This window comes from Pteronotus mesoamericanus, unplaced genomic scaffold (genome assembly GCF_021234165.1).
Source record: "Pteronotus mesoamericanus isolate MK-2021 breed Mesoamerican mustached bat unplaced genomic scaffold, CSHL_Meso_final contig_263, whole genome shotgun sequence".
In the NCBI taxonomy this organism is placed as follows: domain Eukaryota; kingdom Metazoa; phylum Chordata; class Mammalia; order Chiroptera; family Mormoopidae; genus Pteronotus; species Pteronotus mesoamericanus.
Window position 1 is genome coordinate 114,851 of NW_026555112.1, and position 24,682 is coordinate 139,532.

The 24,682-nt window shown below is 59.7% G+C and overlaps 1 protein-coding gene across 2 annotated transcripts; it reads right to left on the reverse strand.

Annotated features, from left to right (window-relative positions):
* Positions 1-3,267: 3,267 nt before the first annotated feature.
* On the reverse strand, positions 3,268-22,602 carry GGA1 (golgi associated, gamma adaptin ear containing, ARF binding protein 1). 2 transcript variants are annotated; one of them, XM_054574509.1, is made up of 17 exons: positions 22,535-22,602; positions 18,884-18,968; positions 17,886-17,961; positions 16,783-16,881; positions 15,609-15,732; positions 15,070-15,170; positions 14,324-14,404; positions 12,831-12,971; positions 12,674-12,755; positions 11,389-11,496; positions 10,535-10,678; positions 7,661-7,725; positions 7,014-7,180; positions 6,360-6,550; positions 5,295-5,464; positions 4,961-5,071; positions 3,268-4,868 (listed from the first exon to the last, which is right to left on the reverse strand). In XM_054574509.1, the coding sequence occupies exons 1-17, from the start codon at positions 22,575-22,577 to the stop codon at positions 4,758-4,760; spliced, it is 1,899 nt and encodes a 632-aa protein (XP_054430484.1). In that variant the 5' UTR covers positions 22,578-22,602; the 3' UTR covers positions 3,268-4,757. The 2 variants fall into 2 exon arrangements, with proteins under 2 accessions (XP_054430484.1, XP_054430483.1); XM_054574508.1 differs by having other exon boundaries at positions 7,014-7,219.
* Between the last annotated feature and the right edge of the window lie 2,080 nt (positions 22,603-24,682).

The window sequence follows — 24,682 nt, forward strand, 5'->3', positions numbered from 1 at the left end:
GAAATCTACAGGCTTCATGGTGTCCCCACCCTGTTTCGGCCCCACCTGCAGCCCGGACTACGCTGGGTCTGGGCTTGTCCACTTTCGCAGCTGTACTGAAGGTCCCTGAGGGCGAGGCCTGGCTTCTGTTGAATACTTCTGTCCCTCCTAGGTCTGCCCAGGCCTGAGCCCCAGCTCCCCAGCCTGGGGAGGGGTCAGTCCCTGTGGGTTGCAGCAGCGGCTGCAGTGGAAAGTCCCTGAGCTGTATGATCAGGCCGCTTGGGCTCTTGGCTCCCCCCTCCAGTCACACTTAGAGTCTCTGCAGAGAAGTCACCTGGCTGTCCTCTGTCCAGCCCGAGTGAGGCTGCTGTGCCTTTTGGGGAGGTGAGGGGTACATTTTAGGGGGTATTTACACTCGAGCACACTTGGATGTTGAATCACAGAAGGTTGGACACCCCACAGGCTGGACAATAGGCTCTTCCTTCAAAGGATGTTGTAACCTGAGATTTCTGCACTCCCAAGTGTCAGTCAGTGGACATTTACGTTGTAGTTTTAGAACTGCAGGTGCAGGAGGGGAGACCTCAGAAGTCACCAGGCAGCCCCTATTCCAATCACAAGACCTCTCACACTGCACTGCAAGGGCTGGTCGGCCTTGCTGGGTCCCCTCTTCAGGGGGGCCTGGGTCCTGAGTGGCTCCTGCTGAAGCCTCCGGGGCCTAGCAATGTGCCTTTGTCACAGGAGCTAAAAAAACACAGCTGACATGAATCACAAGTGCAGATCAAAGGGCACCTATTTCCAACCCAAGACGGCAAGAACAGGGCTTGAGGGCGCGGACGGTGCCAGCCAGCGAGCCTCAGCCTCTAACAAGGCCTCAGCCTCTCACGAGCTGGGTGGCCTTGGGTGAGGTAGTTGACTTCTCTGAGCTTCCGTGTCCTCTTCAATAAAGTGGGAGTAGTAATGACAGCATCTGCCTGTTGTGAGTTTGCAAAATGCTTAGAACAGCCCCTGGCCCTGTTCTCATTCAGCCTGAGAAGCCAGGAACAAAAGGACCCTTTACCCCCGTTCCTGCCCCAGCTGCCCTCTAAATGTGTCCTGCTGCCTTGGGACAATGGCACTTAGTGGCAAGTACTTTAGTTAGCATATCGTCGAGTGCGGTTGGTATTGTTGTCCCTGTTTAACAGGTGAGCAGACTGAGGTTCCTCGCGGGCTAAGTGGTAGAGGCCAAGTTAGAAAGCAGGTCTGGGATCAGACGTCCGAGGCCCCGCCTGCTGTCCTGCGGTGCCAGAGGCCCCTGCACCCACCATCGCCCTGGCTGCTTTCAGGAGCCCAGAGGCCTCTGTGCAGGCTGTCTGAGAAAACCTGTGACAGTCCGTGGAGTGTCTGCTGAAGCCGGGGCAGGATGTGGCAGGGAGGCCAGTGGCTGGACGGTTGGGCTGTGGTGGCAGGGGTCAGCTGTGGGGCCGCAGGCCTGAGCAAGTGTACCCCTTTTTAGACACTTTGACATGTTGTTTGTGGCCTGTTGGTGCGGCCCTGAGGCTTCCCCCCAGGGCAGTGAGACGTGCTTGTGGCTGCTGGAGCTCTGAAGACTTCCTTGCCTCCTCCTCCAAAGTCTGTGCAGCTGAGGCACAACCTTGATGGCCCCAGAGAGCCTGTACCCTTAACCCCAGCTGCAGGGCGTAGGTGCCGACTGAGGGCTGAGCGTGTGTACAGGGCTCAGGAGGTGGGTGGCAATGGTTTGGGCCCTAAAATGGGGACGATGCCAACGTCACTGGAAGATGTGCTAAAGTACATGACAATAAGTGACCGTTATATTCGACAGGCTGAGCCTCGGGCTCCCATTTCCACAGGGCAGTGAGGAGGACTGAGGGAGGCCGCACGCGGCAGCCCTAGGCTGGGCCCTGCCGCCTGCCTGGCTAGGCCCGTGCCCTGGCCAGGCCCGTGCCCTGGCCAGGGGACCCGCAGACTGGGGGCAGGGGCATCGGGAGGACAGCAGGGCAGGCTCCCCAGGCAAGCCGTGGCCTGTTTCTCTTGGCTTGCCATGAACAGATGAGCAGCGTGCTGCGGTTGCTAAAGAAAAAAATTAGGTTGTTGTCTGTAGCCACACAAATAGCAAGTGGAAGTGTGGCTTCAAGGTCTGGGAAGTCCCAAGGCCCCTGGGGTGGCAGTGGGGGGTCACCCTTCGAGAAGCAGAGTGTTTCTTCCCTGTGGCCCTATTCCCGCCCCCCTGGACTCGAGGCTCCAGGTCGCCTGCGCTGGGCTCTGGACCTCTGTCTGAATTGACACACAGTTTGGGAAGCAACTCCTCCAGGGAGAAGCCAAGGGCCCCCTCCTCTGGCCAGATCCCCCCGACCCAGCCCCTCACAGATGCAGGCTGCACAGGGCATCTAACGCCCCCTCCCTCCCAGCTGCCAGTGAGTGGGTCATGTTGAGCCCCCCCCTGGCTCACAGGTTCCACGCCAGGCTGTGCGCTGAGGACAGGGCCATGCCTGGCACGGGGCCTGTTCAAGAGGCACCTGCAGGATGCAGCTGGATGGACAGTGTAGGAGCAAGGGAAGGCGGGACGTCTACAAGACTGAAGGGCTCTCCCTGTCCCTGTAACACCTGGGTCACTCCAAGCTGACAGCCTGGGGGACCTTTTTGCCCAGAATCTTCAGAGGGGCCTTAGAGCTCACAGGGTCCCTCCCACCATTTTAAGCAATGAACCTCAAGACCAGGGCAGGAAGGACCTTGCTCAAGGCTACACGGCAAGCAAGGGACCCCACCGGAAGCAGCCCGACTCCCAGCGGGCAGTCGCACTCCCACATCCCCACACGAGCCTGCCGCCCTTCGCTGGCCACCGAGACTGGGCTCCAGATGGTGCTCCTGGGCTCCCGGGGGCCCTGCACGGAACATGGGCGTTTCATTTAGAAGGAAGAACCTCTCAACTACAGTCTCGCAAGACATCACAAGTGTTCAGTTCTGCCTGGGGGAAGGGGAACAGGAGCTGGGAGGGCAGTGCCCAGGGGTCCTGTAGGCGGGGAGCCGGAAGTGCCACTCTTGTCCCCTTGGCAGCATGGGAGATGTGGAGAGGCTCCCCCGTGCCCTCCAGTGTTGCTTGGCACAGAGAAGCCCCCCTCGTTTGCCAAATGAAGCTCGGGAGCCAGGCGCGCTGGGCTCTGGGGAAACCTGCAGGCCGGGCCATCCTCCAGCCCAACTGAGTAGCATCTAAGGAAAGGGGCTCGGCAGCAACGTCCAGACAGGAACACGAGGTCAAAGTGAAACTGGTTTCTTAAATGCAGGACTTCCCATCGTCTGCTGCGGAGCAGAAATGACCGCAGCCTTCCCCAGACTCCTTTGAGCAGGAGCCCCTCCTGCAGAGCAGCCTGGACGGCTGGTTCCACGCTGGCCTTCTCTGTCTGTACTAAATCCCCTTCGCTCAGCCCAGCACTGGTCGGCTCTCAGCTGCAGAGCCTCCAAGCTGCTCCCTGGGCCTGGACCCCAGCCTCCCCGGCGAAGAGAAAACACTGATAACACCAGGGCGAAGTGTGCCGCAGCTGGGACCCGCTGCCAGTCCGGTCCTCGGGCCTCTCCAGAAACAGGCTGCGGCTGGCACCCTGCTTCCCAGGAGCCTCTGGGGAGAGGGAGAAGCTGAGGCACAGACCTCAGGGCGGTGCTACGCACAGTTGTGTCCTGAGGGCTGAGTGCGGTGGGAGGAAGTTGTAAGCCGTCGGGGCTCCTGGTGACCCGGCAAGACGCTGCTCACTTCCAGCTGGGCCAGCTCTGGGCCTCCGCAGCCCTGAGCCCTCTCTGGTGACTCAGCACAGGCCACAGGCCCCCAGGCGGGGCCTCTTCCTGTGCAGGGCTCAGGGGTGGTGGGGAGAGAAACCGTGCCGATCACCAAAGGCAGAAGCAGAGCGGTCCACGGGGCAGCCCAGGACCTCCCCCTCTTGGACACCTCCTGTCTCCCTCCACCTCGCAAGGGCCATGAGAGTAGCCGGTCCAGGAAAAAGGACATTTTATTTCCATAAATACTCCTGCTCTCTCACACACCAACCCCATTTTTGCCCACGGACAGATGGATGGGCAGAGAGGTGAGACGCCCACAGGAGGCCCGGCAGAGGCCACCTGCCTCTGGAATCACCCTGGGGCCAGCAGTCACATAGCCCCCACAGCTCCTCAGGGCGCCTGAGAGCGAAGGGGCCAGATGGGTGGAGGGAGACCTCCAGGAGGACCGGGGGGCGGCTCCCCAAACAGGGCCCCCTGAGACGGCAACCCCAGGGCCAATCAAAGAAAAGCTGAGAATCAAACCACACACCAGAGAGTGCAAACGGCTGGGGGCGCAGGCGTCACCCCCACAGTCACCCAGTTCTCGCGGAGGAGGCCTGAGCTGGTCCCTGGCTCCAGCATGGCCCCGTTATGGCTGGGCCTTCCCATAAGGCATCAGGACAGGCGGGGATGACCCCACCCCAGGCTGGGGCCGGGCCTGGGCCCAAGGTCCTGGCCCTCGCCTGCAGCCATGCTTCTTCCGAGGACCCCAAGTCCTTCCAGGGCCACACAGCCCTTCCCGGCTCCCACCCATGGTGAAGTCCCCAGCAGTGCAAACCCAGGCCCAGCCTCCTGCTGGGTTTGGCTCAGCAGGGGAGGGGTTAAGGACGGAGGGGGCCACAGGGGTGAGGGGAGAAGCACCAGGCACAGGGGACAGGGCCATGGGTGTCCTAGGCCACCGCAGCCTCCTACCCAGGCTAGCCAGTGGCCAGTCCTGTTGTCCCCTCCTCCTCTCCCCTCCCCTCCCCTCTGTTCTAGAGGCTCCCCCAGGTCTCGGGCGGGGGGAACTGGTCCACATCCCCCATCTCATTGTAGGTCTGGTCGCCCATGGTGAAGAGGAGCTTGTAGCGGAGGCGAACCTTCTCCTGGGGCAGAGACGGTGAGGTTAGAGCATCAGAAGTGGAGAAGAGGCTGCCCCTACCCTACAGCAGGGCCCTGTCCCAGCTGGGCCCCTCACCTTCTGGGGGTTGGCGAGGAGCAGGACCTGGGTGATAGCTGAGGGGTGGACGATGGGGTTGAACGCGGGCAGCTCCGTGCCCGAGGGGGGCTGCAGCTTCACTTTCATGACCTGTGGACAGGCGGGCGTGAGGGGACCAGCTAGCCCCGGCCTCTCTCCCCATCCCCCAAGGAGCCAGGCCCAGCCTGCCCTACAGCTCCTCTTCTGGGAGTCCTGGGGCTCTGTCCTTCTACCCAGTGTTGCCCAGGAAGAGAGAGGGACCCCGCTCCCAGCTGGCCCCCCATCCAGCCCCGAGTCACCCTGCCTCAAGAGGAGGAAGGCACGACCACATCACCTTGGGGACAGCTGACTGGAAAACAATGTTGCGGATGGGCTGGGGGGCGGTGCTCAGCATGGAAACCACCACCACCAGCACGTCGGAGCGCCCGGGCAGCGGGTCGCGGGCAAAGTGGAAAAGGACCCGGAAGCCATGCTGGTCGTACACAGTCACCGGCAAGATGCTGCCTGACAGGGGAGAAGGGGGAGGCAAGGGGGGGAAGGCGCCGGCTCGAGCCCCAGCATACTCAACCAGCTCTCATCAGGGGCTCGCTGCTCGGCTGGGAACGCAAGGACCGACCCACAAACTTAGCTCCTTGCCTCGACCCTGGGTAGCAGTGTGGCCAGGGGTAGACTCGCGCTTGGGAGGGCAGGTGAACATTTAGTGTGACGGTGGGGGTAAGACACCCAGCCAGAAACTGGGTCCCATGTGGGGTGCTGCCGGTGCGGCCCCTGCAGCTGCTTCCCGGTGTGCTGGCGTCCCGTCCTCACTGTGTGACCCCGGGCCAGTCACTCTGCTTCTCAGGGCCTGCCTTACTGGTAAGACAGGGCCACCACTCCCTGCACCCCCCAGGAACACAGAGGGTTGACGCCCGTGGTCACAGCGAGCTCCCCAGCCGGGTCCGGCTGCGAAGACCGGCCCATCAGTGCAGGGCCTGGTGCTGCCGGGGCCCCCCCTTGCTCCTGGCGGGGGAGGGAAGCCCAGACCTAGGCCTGGGTCCTTCTCCTGGTTTGGCTTTGTGATCTCGGGGAGGCCCTGAACCTCGGTGTCTCGGCCCCGCTTTCCCAGGCAGGAGGGGCCCAGGGGCCATCTGTAAGGAGTCCTCTTGCCTGTGTAACCCTGGAGTTTACACAGCAGTTTTGGAACTGCTCTGGGAGAGTTGAGGAAACTGGGTGCTGGGAAGGCGAAGGGTCTTGCCTAGAGCTCCCCACTGAGTCAGGCTGTGGCAGGGCCGGGAAGGAAGCCCCGCTTTCCCACCTGCTCCCCCAGGAAGAGTTCCCGAAGGGACGGCGAGGCGGGAGGCGCTGCAGGGCCGTGAGCCGGTCGCCCACCCTGCTCCCGCTCGGGCCCCGCCCTACTCACTGGGCTTGATGGACTCCAGGGGCACAGTGATGTTGGCCAGCGAGAGCTCAGTCTGCGGGGGCTGCTGCGGGGGCCCAGAGGGCTCAGGGGACACGGTGTGGAGGCTGGTGGCGCCGGAGCTGGGCGAGCTGCAGCTGCTTTTATTCTGCAGGTCCCGGAGCGTGAGCCGGGGGGCTGGCTGCTGCTTCTCCCTTTTGTGGGACAGTGCATTGACAGGTGACTCCTCAGTGGCCAAGACATCAGGGGCACAGGAAAGGCTAGGCTTCCAGACTGGCCCCCGACACCACCCTGTCTCTCTGGTCCTGGTTTCCTCACCTGGACACGGGCAGCTCTTGGCCTCCCTTCCCCCACCCCTGCCCACTCTTTCAGGCTCAGGGTCCTCCTCACGGCTGGCCTCCTGGGCCTTCCACCTTTCTCCGTGCCAGGGCCCCTGCGGGTGGGCATGGGAGTGGGGCACAGGCCCCCTCCTCTCACACGTTCTGTGCTCTGTGGGACAGGTCCTGCGCCTCCCTGGAGCCCAGTGCAGTGCTTGGCACAAGGTTCTCGGCAGCCGCTGCTCCCAGGAATGAGCCGCACGGGCCCCCCTGGGCCAGGGAAGGCCCACAGCTCTCAGGACTGGGAGGGCCCCCCGTGCCAGCCCGGGTGTGCCCTCACCACCGCACTTGTTGGGACTCCGGGGGCAGTGACTGCTGCAGCAGAGTCTTTCCCAGGAGGTCCAGGTCGTCCAGACCACTGCTCACCGGCAGGGGTGTCTTTGCTGGGGACCAGCTGTCCACGCTGGGTGCCGGAGCGGGGACTGAGGGCTCAGCGCTGTCAGATGACTGGTGGGTACACAAAGGATGCAGGTGCCTGAGGCGGTGCTGAAAAGATGTGCTTTGTCCTGTGCTGAAAAGGAGGCCCCTTCCCCTCCCTGCAGACATCAGGGGACAAGTAGCAGGGACCGGGAAGCATTCCTGCTCGGCCAGATCCCCTCACTCCAGGGCCATTAGTGGGCTGGCATGGTCTGGGGTTCTACTCTAGAAACCATCAAATTCCAGGGACCTCGAAGTCATCCTTAGGGGAAAAGGAATAAGGAATCCCCACCTCAGCCTGAGGGAGGCCCACAGCTGAGACTGGCAGGGGGAGGCGCGCCCGGGAGAGGACCACTTGCCTCTCTCCACCCTGGGACGGTTGCCATAGCCCCTGGGCCACCCCCTGCCCCAGGCCCTTCCACTCATCCCTCCTCCCGTTGCTCCCCCAGGCTGCCCATCCCAGCTGCTCTCCCGCTGGGATGGGTCAGGCCAGTTGCTGGCCCCTCCTACCTGGAAGCTGTTCCATCCAGCACCCTCCCAGCTTGGGCCTGGAGGGGGTGTGGGGTCACTTAAGCCTGTGGGGAAGCAAGACAGAGGTGAAGGTGCTGGATCCCGGAGCAGAGGTGAGAGCTGGGGTACTGTGCACTGGGCTGGGGTCCCTGGCTCCTACCTGCTCTGCACCCCTTCCTCTGAGGGGCTCAGCTCAAAGGGGAAACCTTCCCCCACTTCAGCACTTTCAGAGGGAACCAGCCAGAGCAGAAGTAGAAAGCAAAATTCCTGACAGCCCATTCTCCAGGCCCACACTTGCTTCCTCTCTTGCTGCTCAGAAGCCAACTCAACTACAGATGTTTTTTTGTAGTTTATCTTTGTGCATCAGCTGGAAGCTGCTGATGGAAGGGTGTGAGGTGTGTGTGCGCGCAGGAGTGGAGACGCCAAGTGAGGTTCCTAACCTCACGGATCCAGGTGGGCAGGGGTCAGCATCTTGCCAACCAATGACTGACCGGAGGGTTCCCCTCTGAGTGTTGAAGGGCACTGTGTACAGCGAACGGGGCTCTGGGCCGGGCCTGCCCCAGAATTGGAGCAGCCACGGGCAGGGTGCTCGCTGGGCCACAGTGGCCCCACGCACACAGTGCAGGGTGGACTGGGGCAGACCGCGAAGGCCCCATCCGCCCTGGCACGTGCTAACAAGGCCGGCTGACCACTGCCAGAGCGCTCTGGACCCTTTGGAAGGCTGCTGATTGGTAGAAGGCAGAAGGTCACCAACCAGTCTGACCTCCGCCTGCCGTGAAGCACACCCCCAGCCAAGTTCACTGCAGATTTTACCTAGAGAAGACAAGTTAATCCTGTTTGCAAACCCTGAATAAGCGGGGTCCGGCCTGAAGTGCTGCGTGACGGGCAAAGGCAAGGTGCAGGAAGCTGTAACCACTGGGCCTCTCCCCCTGGACAGAGCACTCTGCCACCAGGGACACGGGTGGCAACTGCGAACATTCCTTACAACCCCGGATGTGCCAGGCACTCCAGACCTGGGTCTCACTCAGTCCTCAAAACAACCTGAATAGGCAGGAAGGGGTGCTCCTCCCTCCTTTGGAGGTGAGGATACAGATGCTCCGAGGGGCTCAGTAACCTGCCCCAGGCCACAGAGCTGGCAAGCGGCCGAGTCTGGACGTGGGCAGAGCACGGCCTGGTTGCTGGAGTTTGAATACAGCTCTGTCACTTAGCTGTGAGACCCCCCGCTGGTGACAACTTCCCTGTGCCCCATCTGCAAAGTGAAGACAAGAGCAGCACCCACATCAGAGGACTGTTGTAGGGAGTTAGACAGGTTGGGCGAAGGGCCCCACAGTGCCGGCATGCCCTCTGGCAGACAGGAAGTCCCGTGGCTGACCCTGCCCCCCACCCCTCCCCCTTCCTGCCACAGAGAACTGGTTAGGAAAAGCCCCCTTTGTGGTCCCAGGGCCTCCAGAGCTGGGGGTGCTGCCCTGACACTTCCGGTTCCTGTTCCCACATTTTCTTTGCCTTTGAGAAGAAACCAGAGGAAGCTGCAGGCTCAGGCCTCTGCTGAAGCAACATGGGGACAGGAAGTGCACAGCGCACCTCGCTTCTGGTGAGGAGGTGGCTCGGCCACTGCCACTCATGGTGGGGGGGGCCCACACACACAACAAATGCCCAGTCCTGGCTCTGTGGGGGAAGATGAGCCAGCATGCGCTTCCTTGTCACTGCCATCCTTTCTCTGTAAAGCAGGGACGGGGCCTCTCCACCTGAGCGGGCCCTGGCTCCGAATGAGGAGGGGCAGGGGGCAGAGTCTCCTAGGAAGCGGGCCAGCTGAGGGAGCCACAAGAGAGGAACTGAACCGGGTCCACTGTGGCTCCTCACTCCAAGCCCCCGTCTCCCTTCCCGGGCTGGGGAGCACAGTCGGAGCTGCAGACCGGCGCAGAGTGGGGCTTCAGCGTCGGGGCGCCCCGACCGAACCCTGGCGCCCTCTTCGGGCAAGTTGCCCGGACTTTCTGAGCCTTGCTTTCACATCTGTAAAAGCACCCAGCGCATGGGACGGGTGGAGGGCGGAGGCCTATGACAAATCAGCCCGCAGCTGTGGTGCGGTAGCACTCCTGACACCCTGGGGCCCAGCGCGCCCCGGCTCCTCGGGTCCCTCGAGTTCAGTTTTGACCTCAGAACCAGCTCAAGAGAACAGTCTGACACTTGGCTTCCAAGTTAGGTTCCCAACATATCCTTCAAGGCTCCTTTGACAGAGCCCAACCACGTCTCTATTTCTGGAACTCCAGGGTATTATGAGGAAGTGGCTCTTGTACCCTCCTGCTTCTAAGCCTTAAAAGCTGGAAACCCCAAACGGCTTGGCCGGCTGGGCTCCTTCTACTTCTTCCCCAGCGGGGAGCCTGGTTCCCTGTCAGGCTCTGGAGCCCTGACCTCACCTGGTAGCAACACAGGCCTGGCCCAGGGCCGGCCTGGGTTACAGAGTGAGGTGTGCTCTGGCATAAGCTTCCCCGGAGCCTCTGGGCACTGTGGCCAGGAGCCCTCTCTTCCTCTCAGTGGGTGGAGACACCGCTGAACTGCGGCTGGAGCAGCACCCAGTCCCAGGCTCCAATCTGCTGCAGGGAAACCTCTCTCTGTGTGTTTTCCCTCGGAGCCTGGGTGTTGCTGGCTTGCCAGGTTCAGGGATGGCCAGTCTCGCCCTTTGACTGTTCTGACCTTGCACAAGCTCCTTGATTTCCTGATCCTCAGCCGGCCTCAAGCCCATCCCCCACGCTCCAGGGCACTGAAGGGAGGGGAAGCAACACACTGACAGACCAGGCTCTGCAAGCAGCGCGTGCGCCGCCATGGGCATCGCCCCCACCTGCAGCTGACCCCGCCCTCCTCTGGGCCCGGCCTCACCCAGAGACATGAGCTCATCATCAAGCAGGGAAACGGAGGTGCTGGGGCTGGCCTGCTCGCCAGGGCAGGGGGGCCTGGCTGGGGAGGTGGTGCCCACAGGAGGGAGATCCAGGCCTGAGAGATCCAACAGGGCTGAGGTGCTGCCTGAGGTGGGAACAGAGAGTCAGGCAAGGCCTGGGGGGAGGACACTCAGGTTCTCAGGGTCCACGGGAGTCCAGGGGCAGCAAACCGCCCCCCACCCCGACCCCTCGCAACTCTCCTGCTTCCCCCTCCCTGGCCACATGGTCCTTGCCCCTAAATCTGTCCACCAAGCCCTTTCTTTAGCACATGCTGTTCCTTCTGCCTGGAATGGATTTCCTACTTCTCTCTACTTGGCCAATTGCCTCCCATCACCTGAGGCCCTGCTTAAACTCTGCTACTTCTGTGCAGCGCCCCACCCCCACCTCCCCCCAAAAAGCCAATTCTGACCTCTTCTGTGGTTCCCCGAGCTGCCATTTTACCCTTATTGAAACTGAGCTGGAGTGTTATGTGCCAAAACCTCCCTTACCACCTTCTGATAATTACATTAAGCCTTGGGGGTGTCATCTAGTCCTGCACAACAGGTGGCAATTTGTCAAATGAAAGAAAGGCCTCCCTTCTGCCTGTCCTCGGCTCCCTCCCTCTGCCCCACATCCAGACTCCCGCCCCCCACAGCTGCAGGCCTGGCACAGGCTCTGCCTGGGGGCCTTCCCCATCTTAAGGGGCCAGGGTCCCCCGGGCGGCATGGCTACCAGATCTGGACTGTCGCACCACCCTGGACTCCCTGTGCCCCGCCATCCTGGGGCCCTTCCCCAGCTTTCCTGCCACCTCCTCACCAGGGATGGAGCTGGTGGCAGCCTCACCGTTGACCTCCTCGCCCCGCACCAGCTGCTTGTACAGGTTGATCACCTGGGTGAGGTTGTCGTTGGCCTGCAGGATCTCCGCTGGGAGGGGCAGGAGCGGAGAGGCCCGTGTGAGGAACGCGGGGGCCTCTGGAGAGACACAAGCACCCTCCACCCATCCCAGCCCTCGAGAGGGGGTAGGACGGCAGGTGCCGCATCTCATCTACTCAGACTGAGGCCGTCCCCAACCCCCGCCGTTCCCTCTTGCCCAGTGCTTCCTCCCCACTGCCCCGCACCAGCCCCTGCACACAGCACCTGCCCCCCGCCCCAGGCCTCCACACGGCTCTGCTGCTAAGACAACCCCCGGTCTCTGCGTGGCTTCACCCCTTTCCGTCTTCAGGTCTTCACCAAAAAGGCGCTTTGGAGAGGACTTCCTTAATCCCTCTCCCACACTACGCGGCCCTCCCTGCTTGTTTCTCTCCGTGTCACTTAGCGCCGCCTGACAAACTGCCACCGCTCACGTTCTGGGTTTATTGTCTGTCTCCTCTCATGAGGCTCCATGAGGTTATGGTTTTTGTCCATTCTGATCACTGCCACATCCCTGAGGGCCTAGAAATGTTTCTGGCACACACTACGCCCTTGTCAGTATCACCCTCGGGGGAGCCAAGGCTTAGAGGGATCTGAACAGTGACCCTGTTGGGCGGGGACCAGGTCCCTGGCCCATGGGAGGCGCTCAGCGAGCTCCTGCTGAATGAGGGGCTGAGATGGTACCCAGACCGCTGCCCAAGAGGCGCTGCTGATGTGGTAGCAGAGAACAGGACGAGAACTGGATATGGGGCCCTTGAAGATGTCACAGGGCCCAGCTCTGGAACTGCCCGGGCCCGTGGGATTCGCGCTCAGTGTGCAGCCCTCACCAGGGAGGCAGTGCCTGCAGGGAGAGTCCTGCTCCGCCCTGCCCTGGTTCTGCCACTGTTCTGCTCCGTGATCCGGATAAGTCATTCCCCGCTCTTAGCCCCTACTGTAAAACGGGGACAATTTTCCCTGCTGTGTAGCTTGTGGGCAGTAAGTGAGGTGTCTGTGAAACTGCTTGGCCCAGAGGGTCCCTCAACCTGGTCTGCCCTTGATCTGGACTTCCTTCTTCCTCAACTCGGAGAAATCAAGGTCAGTGCTGGAGAAAGGGGCCCCCTGGTGGCGGCTCCTTCCAACTGTGGGTACTCAGCAGGGCTGGGGAGGTGGGGGAAGGAGGCGGAGGGATGTGCCAGCTTGGCCTGGCGCTCACCTAAGGCCTCGTCATTGTCCTCTGTGTCACTGGCCAGTCGGAAGAGTGTGGGCCGCATCCGCTCACAGCGCTGGTACAGTTCCTGGGGACAGCAAGGTGGGGAGGTCAGGGCCGGCGGGGCCCTGGGTGGCCGGGGACAGGGTGGAGACAGGCGCACCTTCATAAGGTCCTCACTGCTGCGGGCCGCAGCACCGCCCTGGCTGTGGCTCATCACCATCTCCGTCAGCAGTTTCACGTTGTTGTTCACCTCCTCAATGGCACTCACCCGCTTCGAGATCTTCTCCATCCGCTTCTGGTCCTGGGGAGGCACCGGCACACGGCCCTGATAGCTGCGGCCGGGACAGAGCCCCGAGCCAAGCACTGCCCACACCGTTACAAGCGTCTGCCGGCGGGGTGCTAGGGCAGAGACGGCTGAGAGCCCCTCATGCCCCGGACAGGACAGTCTGGTCAAGAGGCCCTAGGCCAGCCCTGCTCGTTTCCCCTCCTCCTGCCAATGGCCCCTGGACCCAGACCTGTGCTCGGGCCCCTAAGAATCTCCTGGGCCCTGAGCCGGAATCTCCAGGAATGGCCGACCTACACCTCTGGGTCTCCATGGGCCTTGCTTTTCTCGTGTTTGTCCCTTGAAAGGAGGTTCCTGTACTTGAGAGCGAAAGACCTCAGTGGTCGCCAAGTGCCATCTAGAAGCCAGTGCAGTCACCCCTCTGTCTGTTAGTGCCTGGCACATGGTGGGGCACTCGTGGCCTTGACAGGCCACTGCAGCAAGTGCCCCTGCAACCTAGGCCAACTCTTCTTACCACACAGGCTCCTCTCGCAGAGTGAAAGGGGGGCTTGCGCTGTGCTGTCTCCGCTGTGCCCTCCTGGCGAGGGGCCGCCCCCGACTTTCTCCTGGCTGTGAGAGTGTGCAGCTTGCCTTTAGGACACAAGCCAGGACTGCCCTCTGGGTCTCTAGGCTGCACACTTTTTGATGACTTGCCTTTATCCATAAAAAAATGTTTTCAGCATGCACCCATGGTGTATGTATACAGACGGTCCCCAACTTACGACTTTTTGACTTTATGATGGGGCAATAGTGACGTGCATGATGCATCACATGACAGTCAAACATAGGTTTTGTGTCAGGTGATTCTGCCTAACTCTAACTCTAATGAGTGTCCTGAGTTTAAGGTAGGCTAGGCTAGGCTACACTGAGCTATAATGTTCAGTAGGTTAGGTGTATTAAACACCTTCCTGACTCATGATATTTTCAACTTACTATGGATTTATTGGGACATAGCCCGATTGCAAGTCAAGGAGCATCTGTATTTACTTCTAAGTTAAACATACGTTATTTTCTCTCGCTCTCTCACACACACACCCCAAATGTAATAAAGCCTAATTTATTTCTAATTTTTATGGAGGAGAGTCGGCCTCACAGAAGCCCATCCTCCCAGAGCAGATGAGCTCAGCTGCTGGGAAATTGTTCCCTCTATGTGGTGGTCCCGCTCAGCCCACTGGGGCCCCCTAGAGTTGGCCAGCTCTTTCCACTGCTGTGACAGCCATTTAGCTCAGTCACTACAGAGTTCCTTGTGTGCACACACACAATCCCACCCCGGCAGCTCGGCCCGACACGTCCATCCCGCCTCCTCCCCGGGCCCCGGGCTCGGCCGTCACCTCCTGCACCATCTCCTTGATGAGTTTGTTGGCTGCTCGGAGGTCCTCGGGGTGGGAGCTCTTCAGCAGGCGGGCCAGCATCTGCGCACAGACAGGGGGAGTGACCATGCAGGCCGGGCCTGGGCCTTGGGTCACGTGCTGGCCCCATGCTTCCTCGCTGTGGGATGTGTTATCTAAGCTCTCTGTGAAATGGCGAGAATCTACTAGCACCTGCTGGGGTGCCACGGGACAACCGAGACACTGTACCTGAGTGCTCCCCACAGCGCCCAGCAGAAATCAGTTCTCAACAAATGATGCAAGACGTTCTACTGCTACCATTAGAGAACCTTTCTGGAAGGATGTACAAGAAACTTAACTGGGACTGCACAGGGTAGAGAGGAGCTTTTACCTTTTATCTTACCTCCTTCTGTGCTGTTTAATTTCTTGCCCATGAACATGTTTTTTTAACAAAAAACTAATGAAGTTACTGGTTCAAAGAGTCACAGACATAAAGACACGCAAACTCCTGGCCAACCTAGGAAATGCCTTCAAACCAACCTCAGCAACACGAGACACACTCTTGCGTTTATTAACTGCAGGGGCGCCGTGTGGGGGTGCTCAGTGCACAGGAAGTGTTCAGTAAATGGTGCCTGTCACCCACTAGTGGCCGTACTCATCAAGGGCTTCTGCTCCGAGGGCAGTGCAGCCAGGACTGGAATTCACTGACCCCCAGGTAGACCCTGGAGCCCTCGTCGGCCCTGTCTCACCTTGGATTTCTCCTCATCTTCAAAGATCACATTCTTGGGCCGCGGAGGAGGAAGGGGAAAGACGGCATCATCCGGAAGCTTGGGGTCGGACTTCACTATTCCTGGAGTAGATGGGTGGTGGGAAGGCTGTCAGACAAGCCCAGGCCCAGGGGCGGGGGGTGAGACGGGGACCGCCAGGCAAGTGCAGGAAGGAAAGGGGAAGGCAGTCTTCCTCCCGCATGCTGGCTCTAGGTCTTGGCGGGCCAGGGCCTGCTCCTGACCTACTGTGCTGAACAGCGTGGGGAAGAGTTTGAACACCCATGTTTTGAGGCCACTCCACAGGAGCCACTTTCTAAGGGCAAGCCTGACCCCAACTCACCTTCTCTCCACCCAAGATAGCCTTAGGCAGAGCAACAAAAAGGCCTCCCTGGCCATATGTTCTTGAGAAGTTAAAGGGCAGACCTGTGGCCGAGTGGCCAGAAGCAAGTTGCTGGAGCCCAGCTGGGGGCGGGGCGGGGCAGGGGCGGGTGGGAAGAGGGGAGGAGGCACGGGTGCCTCACCCTGCTTCTTGAGCATCTGGTAGGCCTCTGCAATCTTCACTTCCTCAGGCAGGCCAACCGTCCAGCTGTAGAGGAGCTCTAAGATCTTGTTCTTCACCTTCTCTGATGTCCGAGAGCCCAGGTACTTCAAAGACCAGGGGGAGGGGAGACCCTTGACATTGGCTGACCCCGTTCGCTGCAGCCCCAACTCCGCTCCCAACCTGGCTGTCTCCCCAGAACTGCCTCGGAAGCCTGGCCTACAGGGCCCTCTCACGTCCCGGCCCGGTGCAGACGGAGCTCACTCCCCAGCTCTCACTCACCAGCTGTGTGAACTGCGTGCCTCAGTTTCCCCACTGTTAAGTGTGGATGATAACAGTGGCGCCGCAGTGAGGATGCAGAGTGGACACAGCTAAGGCAGGGCCTAGTGCCCTCTCAGGTAAGGGGTGACACTGTGACCCCAGGAAGGAGGAGCTGCCGCACCGGCCAGGGAAGGGGCAGCTGTGGAGCGCTCGGCCTGGGCCCCATTCAGCCTCCCAGAAGTAAAGCAGGCTGAGGGCGCGGGCCCTCCCACCGGTCACCTTCTGGGAGAACGGGGAGGCCAGCTGGGTCACTCAGCCACTCTGGTGAGCAGGCCTGGGTGAGGAAGGGCGAAGGGGGTGGGCCTCACCCAAGCGGCGCCACCATGTTCATGAGCTATGGGGGGACTCCTCAGGCAAAGCTGGGGGTATGGCCCATCTGCAGCCAGAAGGCTCTATCACTCAGGTTTGGGGCCTCAGCACCCAAAGCCTTACAGGGGCCACTCTCGTGAGGTGGGAACAGAGAGACCCTCCACTACAGACCCAGAGACCCAGGTGGCGCACTGTGGCCGGGTGTGCAGGGAGAGATCTCGGAGCCAGGGTAGCCCGTGCTGGGGCGGCTGCGTGCGCTCCCCGCAGTGGGCTTCCCCTAGGTCCCGCGCTGCCCCAGGGCTGGCCACCCGCCGCCCCGTCAGTGGAAGCACTTGTCCTAGACATCAGCTGTCCCGGACTCAGCTGTGTGAGGGGCCCAGGAGAAAGGGCCTGAGCCTGTGCCAGGACAGAATTCTAACGGGGGCTGAGACAGCCATAGGAGTGGGAGCCCCAGCAGGAGGCCCCGGGGCGAGGTGGCCGTCACCCGCCTGGCGGCGCAGGTCGGAGCTCGGGCTGGGAGCACCCACCTTGGGAGACACGACCTTGATGAGCTCGTTGAGGAAACGGAACTTGCCCACCTCATCGTGGAACCTCTTGCCACAGCTCTTCATGCACGTCTCCAGCACCTGCGGGGGTGGGGGGTGGGGACCCCAGGGGTCAAAGGCGGCAGCCTGCCTCCCAGGAGCCCAGGGATGGGTGCTATAAGGAAGGAACTGGTGAGGACAGGAGGCTTTGGAGGATCACAGGCCCCTGAGGCCGCTCACCGCCCGCTGGGGGCGAAGCTGGGCAAGGCCCCATGTGCAGCTACCGCAGCCCCTCCCCGACCTGGCCGCGCCTGAGTGCCACGTGTAAATTATTTTCTTACTATGTTCCTTTGATTGTTAAACTTACACGGACACCATCTAACTCTGCCTTATCCTAAGCTATATGCCTGTGAAATCATAGGACTGGTGTGCATTTGAGGAAAAAAATGAAAAAAATTAACACGTTAAAATGAATGTATAACTATTAAAAGGAAAACAGTCCATTGCCATTGCCTACAATCAGCCTGGCTATACAGCGGGCTGCTCTGTGGCCACATGCTTGGGGGACGCAGACAGTATACCCCGCACTGTTCTGCCAGCAGCACCGCTTCGAAACCTCTAACCCGAGCCCGTACGTCACGCCTGGCACCCCTGTGGGAAGGACAGCGCTGCCCTGTGTCTGGAGACCACTGATGGGCTCGGCTGGCCCCGCAATGCACCTGGGAGCTCTGACAACATGCAGATCCCTGGATGCAGGGACTGCAGCTCTGGTCCAGAGGCTCTGGGGTGGGACCCTGATTCAGTAAGTTTAACCAGCCTCCTAGGGATCTGAGGCACAGCTGGAGTAGGGAACCCCTGGACCAGATGACCTTTGGGGTTTCCTCCCCACAAGAAACCTACCTGTGCAGGGTCTGGGGTGGGAGGCCAACCCACTGGATGTCATGGGACCCTCAAGGGTTGGCCCAGACCCCCATTCTAGGCCACCCTCGCACAACTCCCCTGGGCTTTGGAGTGTCTGACGGGGCCCCCAAAACCTCAGTCTTGGCCTCCCCTGGTGCCAGCCACGTGGTCAGCGGATGGCCGGCACCTTCTCCCCTTCTCCTCACCGTCAGGGCCTGGATCGCCTCCCACTCCTGCGGGGACTGGATCTTGTGGGCCAACAGCCGGGTGGCAAGTGGAGGCCTGGGCGAGAGGAAGAGACGGAGCCAGAATGGCTAGAGAGCTCAGGCGCCACGGGGGCAGGCTGCCTCACCGCCCTGCTAGGGCCGAAGCCCTTGGTGGTTCTGCAGGGCAGAGGCAAAGGCCCAGCTCCGCCTGGATTGAGGACAGGGCTGAAGACTGTGGCATGGCAGGGTAGGACCAGGCAGGGAGCGTGGGCTACGACACTCAGGGGGTGTGAGCTCAGCGCTTGGCCAGCTTTACTAAGAACTATGACCTGCCATGTCCTTGGCTCAGCATAGAGACAAGTATGGAGAGGTGGCTGGAGCGTTCAAGGGCCCAGCCTGGAGCAGAACATGCCCATATACCAGGAGAGATGGGCAGACACTGCTCCCTGGGAACCCAAGGCAGCACAGGACATTCTGCTGGGGGAAATCTGGGCAGCTTCATGGCGGAGGTGGTGCTATCCTCTACCAGATCCTAAAAGACCTGTCAGCGGTGGCAGTAATGGAGAACATGGACTGAGTGCTTATGATGGGCAAGGTGCCTCATGAGCATTTTCCTGCCTAAGCTTCACAAATGCCCTTAGAGGTGGGCGGCACGACTGTCCCACTTTACAGCGGAAGGGGTGGAAGCTCAGAGGCATTTAGGTCCCTGCCCAGCTAACAGAAGGGGCAGGAGTTGCACCTGAGCAGCCTGGCTCCAGAGCACATGTGTCATGTGGTCTGTGCGGCCTCCTCGAATAGAGGGCCTGCGTGGGGGCGGTGTAGTGGGGATGAAGCACATTGAGCTGTGCTCCCCAAACTTCAGCACCGCCTGGGGGACCCGCTAACGTGTCCACCCCAATCTCCCTGCCAGTCTATTCCAAGTCTGAGGGCAACCCCTGCACAGCAGGGACACAGCGAATGTTACTGAGTAGGAGCAGAAGAGGGAGACAGCCACCTACCCCTCGAAGTCCTCGTTGAGTTGCTCACAGAAGCCGTTGATGCTGGCCCAGTTCAGCTCCTTGTTCAGGGGGTTCGTGGCTCTGTCTGCAGGAGCAGAGAGGGCAGGCATGACCTAGCAAAGGAATCCCTGCCTCCCTCACGCCCTACCCTGGCAGCAGGGACTGCTCCGCAGGGGCCACGCTGCCAGTCTCAAGACCCGAGTGTTGATGTATCAGTCAAGTCCACAGACAGAAGGACGCCCGTCCCCTAGCTTCCCCTTTCAGCTTCTCCCCGAAGGGTCCCATTTTTAGAGACTGTATTCTGGGGCTGCTTCCCTACTCTCCACTGCCATACTCCTACAGCTCTGGCTGCCATGTCTGATTACACCTCTGATTCTGCTCCTGGAAACAGTGTCCCCACAATTCCATGGAATTTATGCTCAGAGATCAGAAGTAGGAGAAAAACAAACCCATAGTTCCTCCCTGAAGGGTCTGCCCAGCTGGCAAGCAGGCCGAGGGAACTGGGCTCTCAGTACAGTGAGAAGGAGGGAGTAAAGGAGCCGCAGGACCTGGAGGAGGGGACTCAGTTGAGCCTGGGATCTGGGAAGGCTGCCTGGAAGAGGCAACAAAGAAGGGACTAGAGGAAGTTAGCCAGGCTGGGTGTGCATGCCTCCGCACAGCTCCAGGGCTGTGCGGGCTGCAGGTAACTGAACACGGGGCAGAGCATGAAGGGCATTGCTAAGGAGTACCGCTAAGTATCACTTCCTCCAGGAAGTCTTTGCCAACCCCGACTCCTGCCCAGGTTGGCACTGCTGCATCAGCTCTTTCTTTTGTGTCCCTCAGACCTGACCTTCATCACAGGCCAAGATTAGTACTGCATCGCATCCCGCCACTGTCTAAGGACATGCCCATCTCTCCCGGGAAATGAATGAATGAATGAATGAGGGCTCAGCTGTGGGCAGGCAGGAGCGGTGAGGAGGGGGTGGTAAACCAGGCCAAACAGCCCCTCCCTTACCTCCAGCACTGGTCAAACAACAACCAAGTAGGCCACAGAAACTGCTGTTTCCCCATTTGTGAAGTTGGACTGAATACAGACTGATTTGGGATGACAAAATACTTTACACAGGATAGAGCTGTGGGGGCAGCCAAAGATAGATCTTCACTACTTCCCCAGAGCCTGTCTCCAAGTTTCACCCCGTCCCAGCCGGCTCTGCCCAAGCCTGAGCGCTGAGCCAGAGCTGTGGAGGCAACACAGCCCAGGAGGCGGGACAGAGACTGATCTGTGGACAGGAGGAGGCTGGAGACCTAACACATGGCAGCTGCCTACCTGGGGTCCTGCGTGGTGGCGGGAGGCCTGGAGCCCTAGGAGCCTAGTGCTTGGCTGCCATTCATTCAACTCATATTTATTCGATAAATATGCTGAGCGCTGGAGCCACAGCGGTGAGCATGACAAAATCCCTGCCCTCCCGGAGCTCGCAGCCCAGCAAGAGACACGCTGACTACTCAGACAAACAAACCCACACCAAATGCTCTATACTGGTGTGAAGTGCTATAACCAAAAAAGAGGGGGGGGGAAAACCCCCCAAAAACAGAGCAGGGAGAAGGTATACAAAGTGTTGGCAGGAGGCCGGGAGGACTACTCTCTGGTGCAGCCGAGCAGAGATCTGAATGAAGCTTTTTCTCTCTGGGTACAAATCTCTGTTCCTGGAGCTGGCAGAGCCCGCCAGGCCCTCAGAGAAAAGCAGCCCTGCTGACTAGCTGGGGTACGAGGAAAAGCCCCCCCAATAAGGGCGGCCATCTACTCTGTCTCCTAGCCCCCCAGCATGGCCAGAGGCTGGGGAACACCAGTCTGAGGTCAGAGGGAATGAGGCTGGTACTGCCCACTCAATGACACCCAGCTGGGGGACCCTAAAACAGGAAGTCCCTTCAAGTGTCAGAGGCACGTGAGTCTGACTGCAGACAGAGAGGCGGGTTCTAGAGACAGCTCCTGAGTCAGGAGCCAGTAAGGAAGCGGTGGGACCACGAGACATGCATCTTTCTCGGAGTGAGGGCCGCTGGGTCCACGGAGATCTGACCAACTTCTCTGGCCCTGGCCCCAACCCACAGGTGTCTTGGGAGGGGCACTTTCCCTAGAAGGCCGCAGGGGAGAACTCCTCCAGGGAGGAAGGGAGGTGTTTCACAACAGGGGGTGACTTCACTGTGTCACCCCACAGTGGTGACAGTCATCATTTAATCAGAAGCTACTTTTTATCTCTAGCCACCCCAAGGGAAGAGCTTACAACTTTGCTAGGGCACAGAGGGGAAGAAAAAGAGAAAAATAATGTCAGTCCCAATTTATTGGGGTCCAACCTACTGGCCAAACCCAAGTGTCTGGGCTCCTCTCGGTCCCTCAGATCAGACTCTTTGGTCTCTCAGAAAACCCCCGTCATCGCTAAACCTGACACTGTATCCTCTAGAACTCAAGTCCCTCAGCCTGTCATATCCCTCAGCCAGAGCGCTGCCCATCTCCCCAAACTGCAGCTGAGACCTGGACACTTGTGGCGTTCTGGAACAATCTTAATGGCAGCTGAGCACCTCCTTTCCACCCCCTCCCCCTCTCCCTGCCAGACTGACACTGAAACATCCCCGGAGATGGTGTGGTTCTGGGGCTAATCTCAGGGTTCAACTCTGATCACCCTGCGTAGCTCCCTGGTGTGCCCAGGGCTAAGGGGCTGAGCTGAAGGTAGACCCAGAGGCCTCCTTGAGGCCCCCGCACACACGTGGGTCCAACACTAGCCCAGGGAAAGCAAGCCACAGCTTTCTGGGGCAGAGTCCAGGAACCGGGTTGTGAGAGGCAAGGATGTCAACAGTGTAGGGTAGGGCGCTCAGGTGGAGAGTGCAAGTGTCGGGGCTCTGAAGGCTGAGTAGTTCAGGAAGTGTGTCTGAAGAGTCAAAGAAAGGGGTGCAGGGACCTCTGGAGAAAGTTCAGCAAGGGCTGGGACAGGAGCCTTGAGTGGCGTCAGTTTGAGAGGAGTCAGTTTGAGGGGCTGGGTTGGGGGCACTGATAGAGAAGTTGAAATTACTTCTGGAGTCAAGGATGGGTGCTTTCACATTTGTAGGGTTTGGGGGGTTCTCTTGCTGTATGGCCAGAACTTGAGAGATCAGGTGAATCAGTGGATCCTCCCTTTTTGGGCGGGGGAAACGAGCAAACCTGAGTAGCTGCCAAGCGCAAGGATGGGACATGAAGGAGTCAGGACATGCAGGGCCAGACAGGGGAGGATTCGGGGCCCATACAGCAGGGTTCTCCCCCGGGTCTGAGGTGCAGCCCTGCGCTCGCCTGCTCCCTCTCGGGACCCAAGGAAATGACTTGGGGGTCCGCTGCTCAGAGGGGAAATCTGGGCCTGAGGGTGTCCGAGGCTGCCCTCTCCGTCCCGGGGCTTCTGGGAGCAGAGTTGCACGCAGCTCACTATTCTCCGAGGGTCGCCGCCCAGGAATCGGAAGGGTGGGCTACCCAGCTGATAGGATCTTACTTTATCCTAGGGTCTGAGAAACACGCTCGGGGCGCCGCCCCTCCTGGGACGGGGGCGGGGCGTGAGGAGGGGGCGCCCCGTACCCCGCCCCCGCCGGGAAGGGGCCCGCCTCGTGCCCCCGGTTCCGGTTCCGGCCCGACCCGCGCCCCTCCCGGACACTCACTGATTCGTGCCTCCAGAGTCTCCGGCTCCATCTCGGGCTCCATCCGCCACGGGCCCCCCAGCTTTGGCACCGCCCCCCGCCCCCCCTCCGCTCTCGCGGGACCTCCTCGGCACAGCCCTCCACCGATTAAAGGGGCAACGTTCGCCCGGACGCGCGGAAGCGGGCACGCGAGCGCTCGGTACCATAGAGATACGAACGAACTCGCCTAGAGCGTCACTTGCTCTCCTAACCCCTCCCCCAAGCGGCGTCTACGTCGCCGGCAGGACCCGCCTCCTGCCCTCTTGTTCAAGGCGCTCAGACTTGGAGGGAAATCTGAACTGGGGACCGAGAGCGGCACCATGGAAACCCCAAGGAACGCTCTAACTCGTTCTGCGTCACCGAGACGCCTGTGACGGCGTCCAAGAGAATGCTCCCCCACAATGTTTCTGAGGGGCGCCGGGGTCATTTCCGGGTCTGTGAGGTCGCTCTGGGATCCCCGAGCGTGTACTTCCGCTCAGTTGCCAAAGTGGGCGGGTCCCTTAAAAGGGCGATGACATTTGTTGGCTGCTGTGACAATAACGAGGAGTCAAAAGTTTGTCGATTGCTTACAACGGTCTAGGCATTGTTCTAAGCACTTTTCGCACATCGATAAATTTATTTCTTAAAACAAACCTATGAGCCAAATAGTTTGCCTAAGGTCACACAAATGTCAGAGCCTGAACCCGGTGCTATCTCCTGCATTCATTCTGCAATCGTTTAATGCACAATGCATTTGCTTTGTTCTCTGATGAGCATTGGAAAGGCGAGATCAGGTATTTATTACATAATGTGATGGGGGATGACTATGGGGTACTGGCAACTTAGGAGGAGCCCCTACTCCAAACTAGAGCCTGGGGGATAAGGGCCTTCTTGTCAAGGGAGGTTTCACGGAGAAATCGGTATTTAGCTGACAGATTTCTACAGGTAAACCTGGTGCAAAAAGATACTCCAAGTGTGTTGCTGGGAAAACTCGGTTCTTCTTGCCGATGCAGTAAGGAATTACAAGTCTGTTAGTATGTAAGCAGGGTTTATGAGTGATAGGTGTGATAGAAGAAAACAGCCCTTGCTGAGGTTGGGAGAAAGGCAGAGGCTCCGGTGGTAAAAAACATCAGGTCCTTTGTCCTGAGGACTTACAGGGCTTGCAGGATGGGGAGAGGGAGTTGCATATAGATTGGTGGGTAGAGACAGTGTCAGCTTCCCCCAGGGACGGATGTGACCACCTAAACATAGAATGTGTGGAGGGTTGTTAGCCCAGAATTCTTATCTTGCTCCAGATCACATTTGTTCATCTTGTCGTAAAACAGATACATGACAAGAGGCCGTTAATTAAAGTTGATGCAGCTACTCAAAGTTTTTTATGGGCTCTCTCTGTAAGCACTAGGGACCCTCTGGTAAAACAGAGCGGCCAGAGACAGGCAATTAACCAAAGTTGTTCTATAAACTTTTTCTTTGCGCACTGTGGACCCCTTCCCACCTTCCTCCTCCCTGCCTTGGTTTACTATCTATCCTACCTAACAGGTGGAGGGAGCCAAACGCTTCAGGGCTCAGGAAGGAGAGTATGGAGTTCAGGGAATTGAAACTATTTCAATATGGCTCCAAAGGAACTCCAGTGTTTAGCTTTTTTTTTTTTTGTAAGCTCTGTTGGAAGTGCCACGGGTGGTGAGAAAATTAGGTATTTGTTTTAGAGAGGTCCAGGCGGCAACAGTGAGCAGAAGATACTGGGGGGTGGGGGACGCAGACTGAAATCAGAAGAGCAGAGTGACTGACTACCCAGCCGCGCTGCCTTTTTATCTGCCGTTTCCCTCTATTGAAGACTCTCCTCATCTGTCTTTGCCACCCGCGGCCCGGAAGCCCCGTGACGTCATGCGCAGCCTGGCTCACCGGGGTCTCTTGCAGTCTGTCTCCCCCTGGCGGCCCGCCGGGGAACCGGCCCGTGACGCTCCCTCCAGCCTTCTTGTGCTCTGGAAGGTTAAAGCGCGGCAGAGGCTAAAATCTGACGAATCCAGTTCTGCTTGGCTGTGACCTTGAGAACAGCCTCGATTCAACTTGCAGAACAGCAGTGACCTCATCTGGGAGATGAGAGGACAACCCTCGGTCATCCCCCCCCCCGCCGCCCCCATCAACCATTCA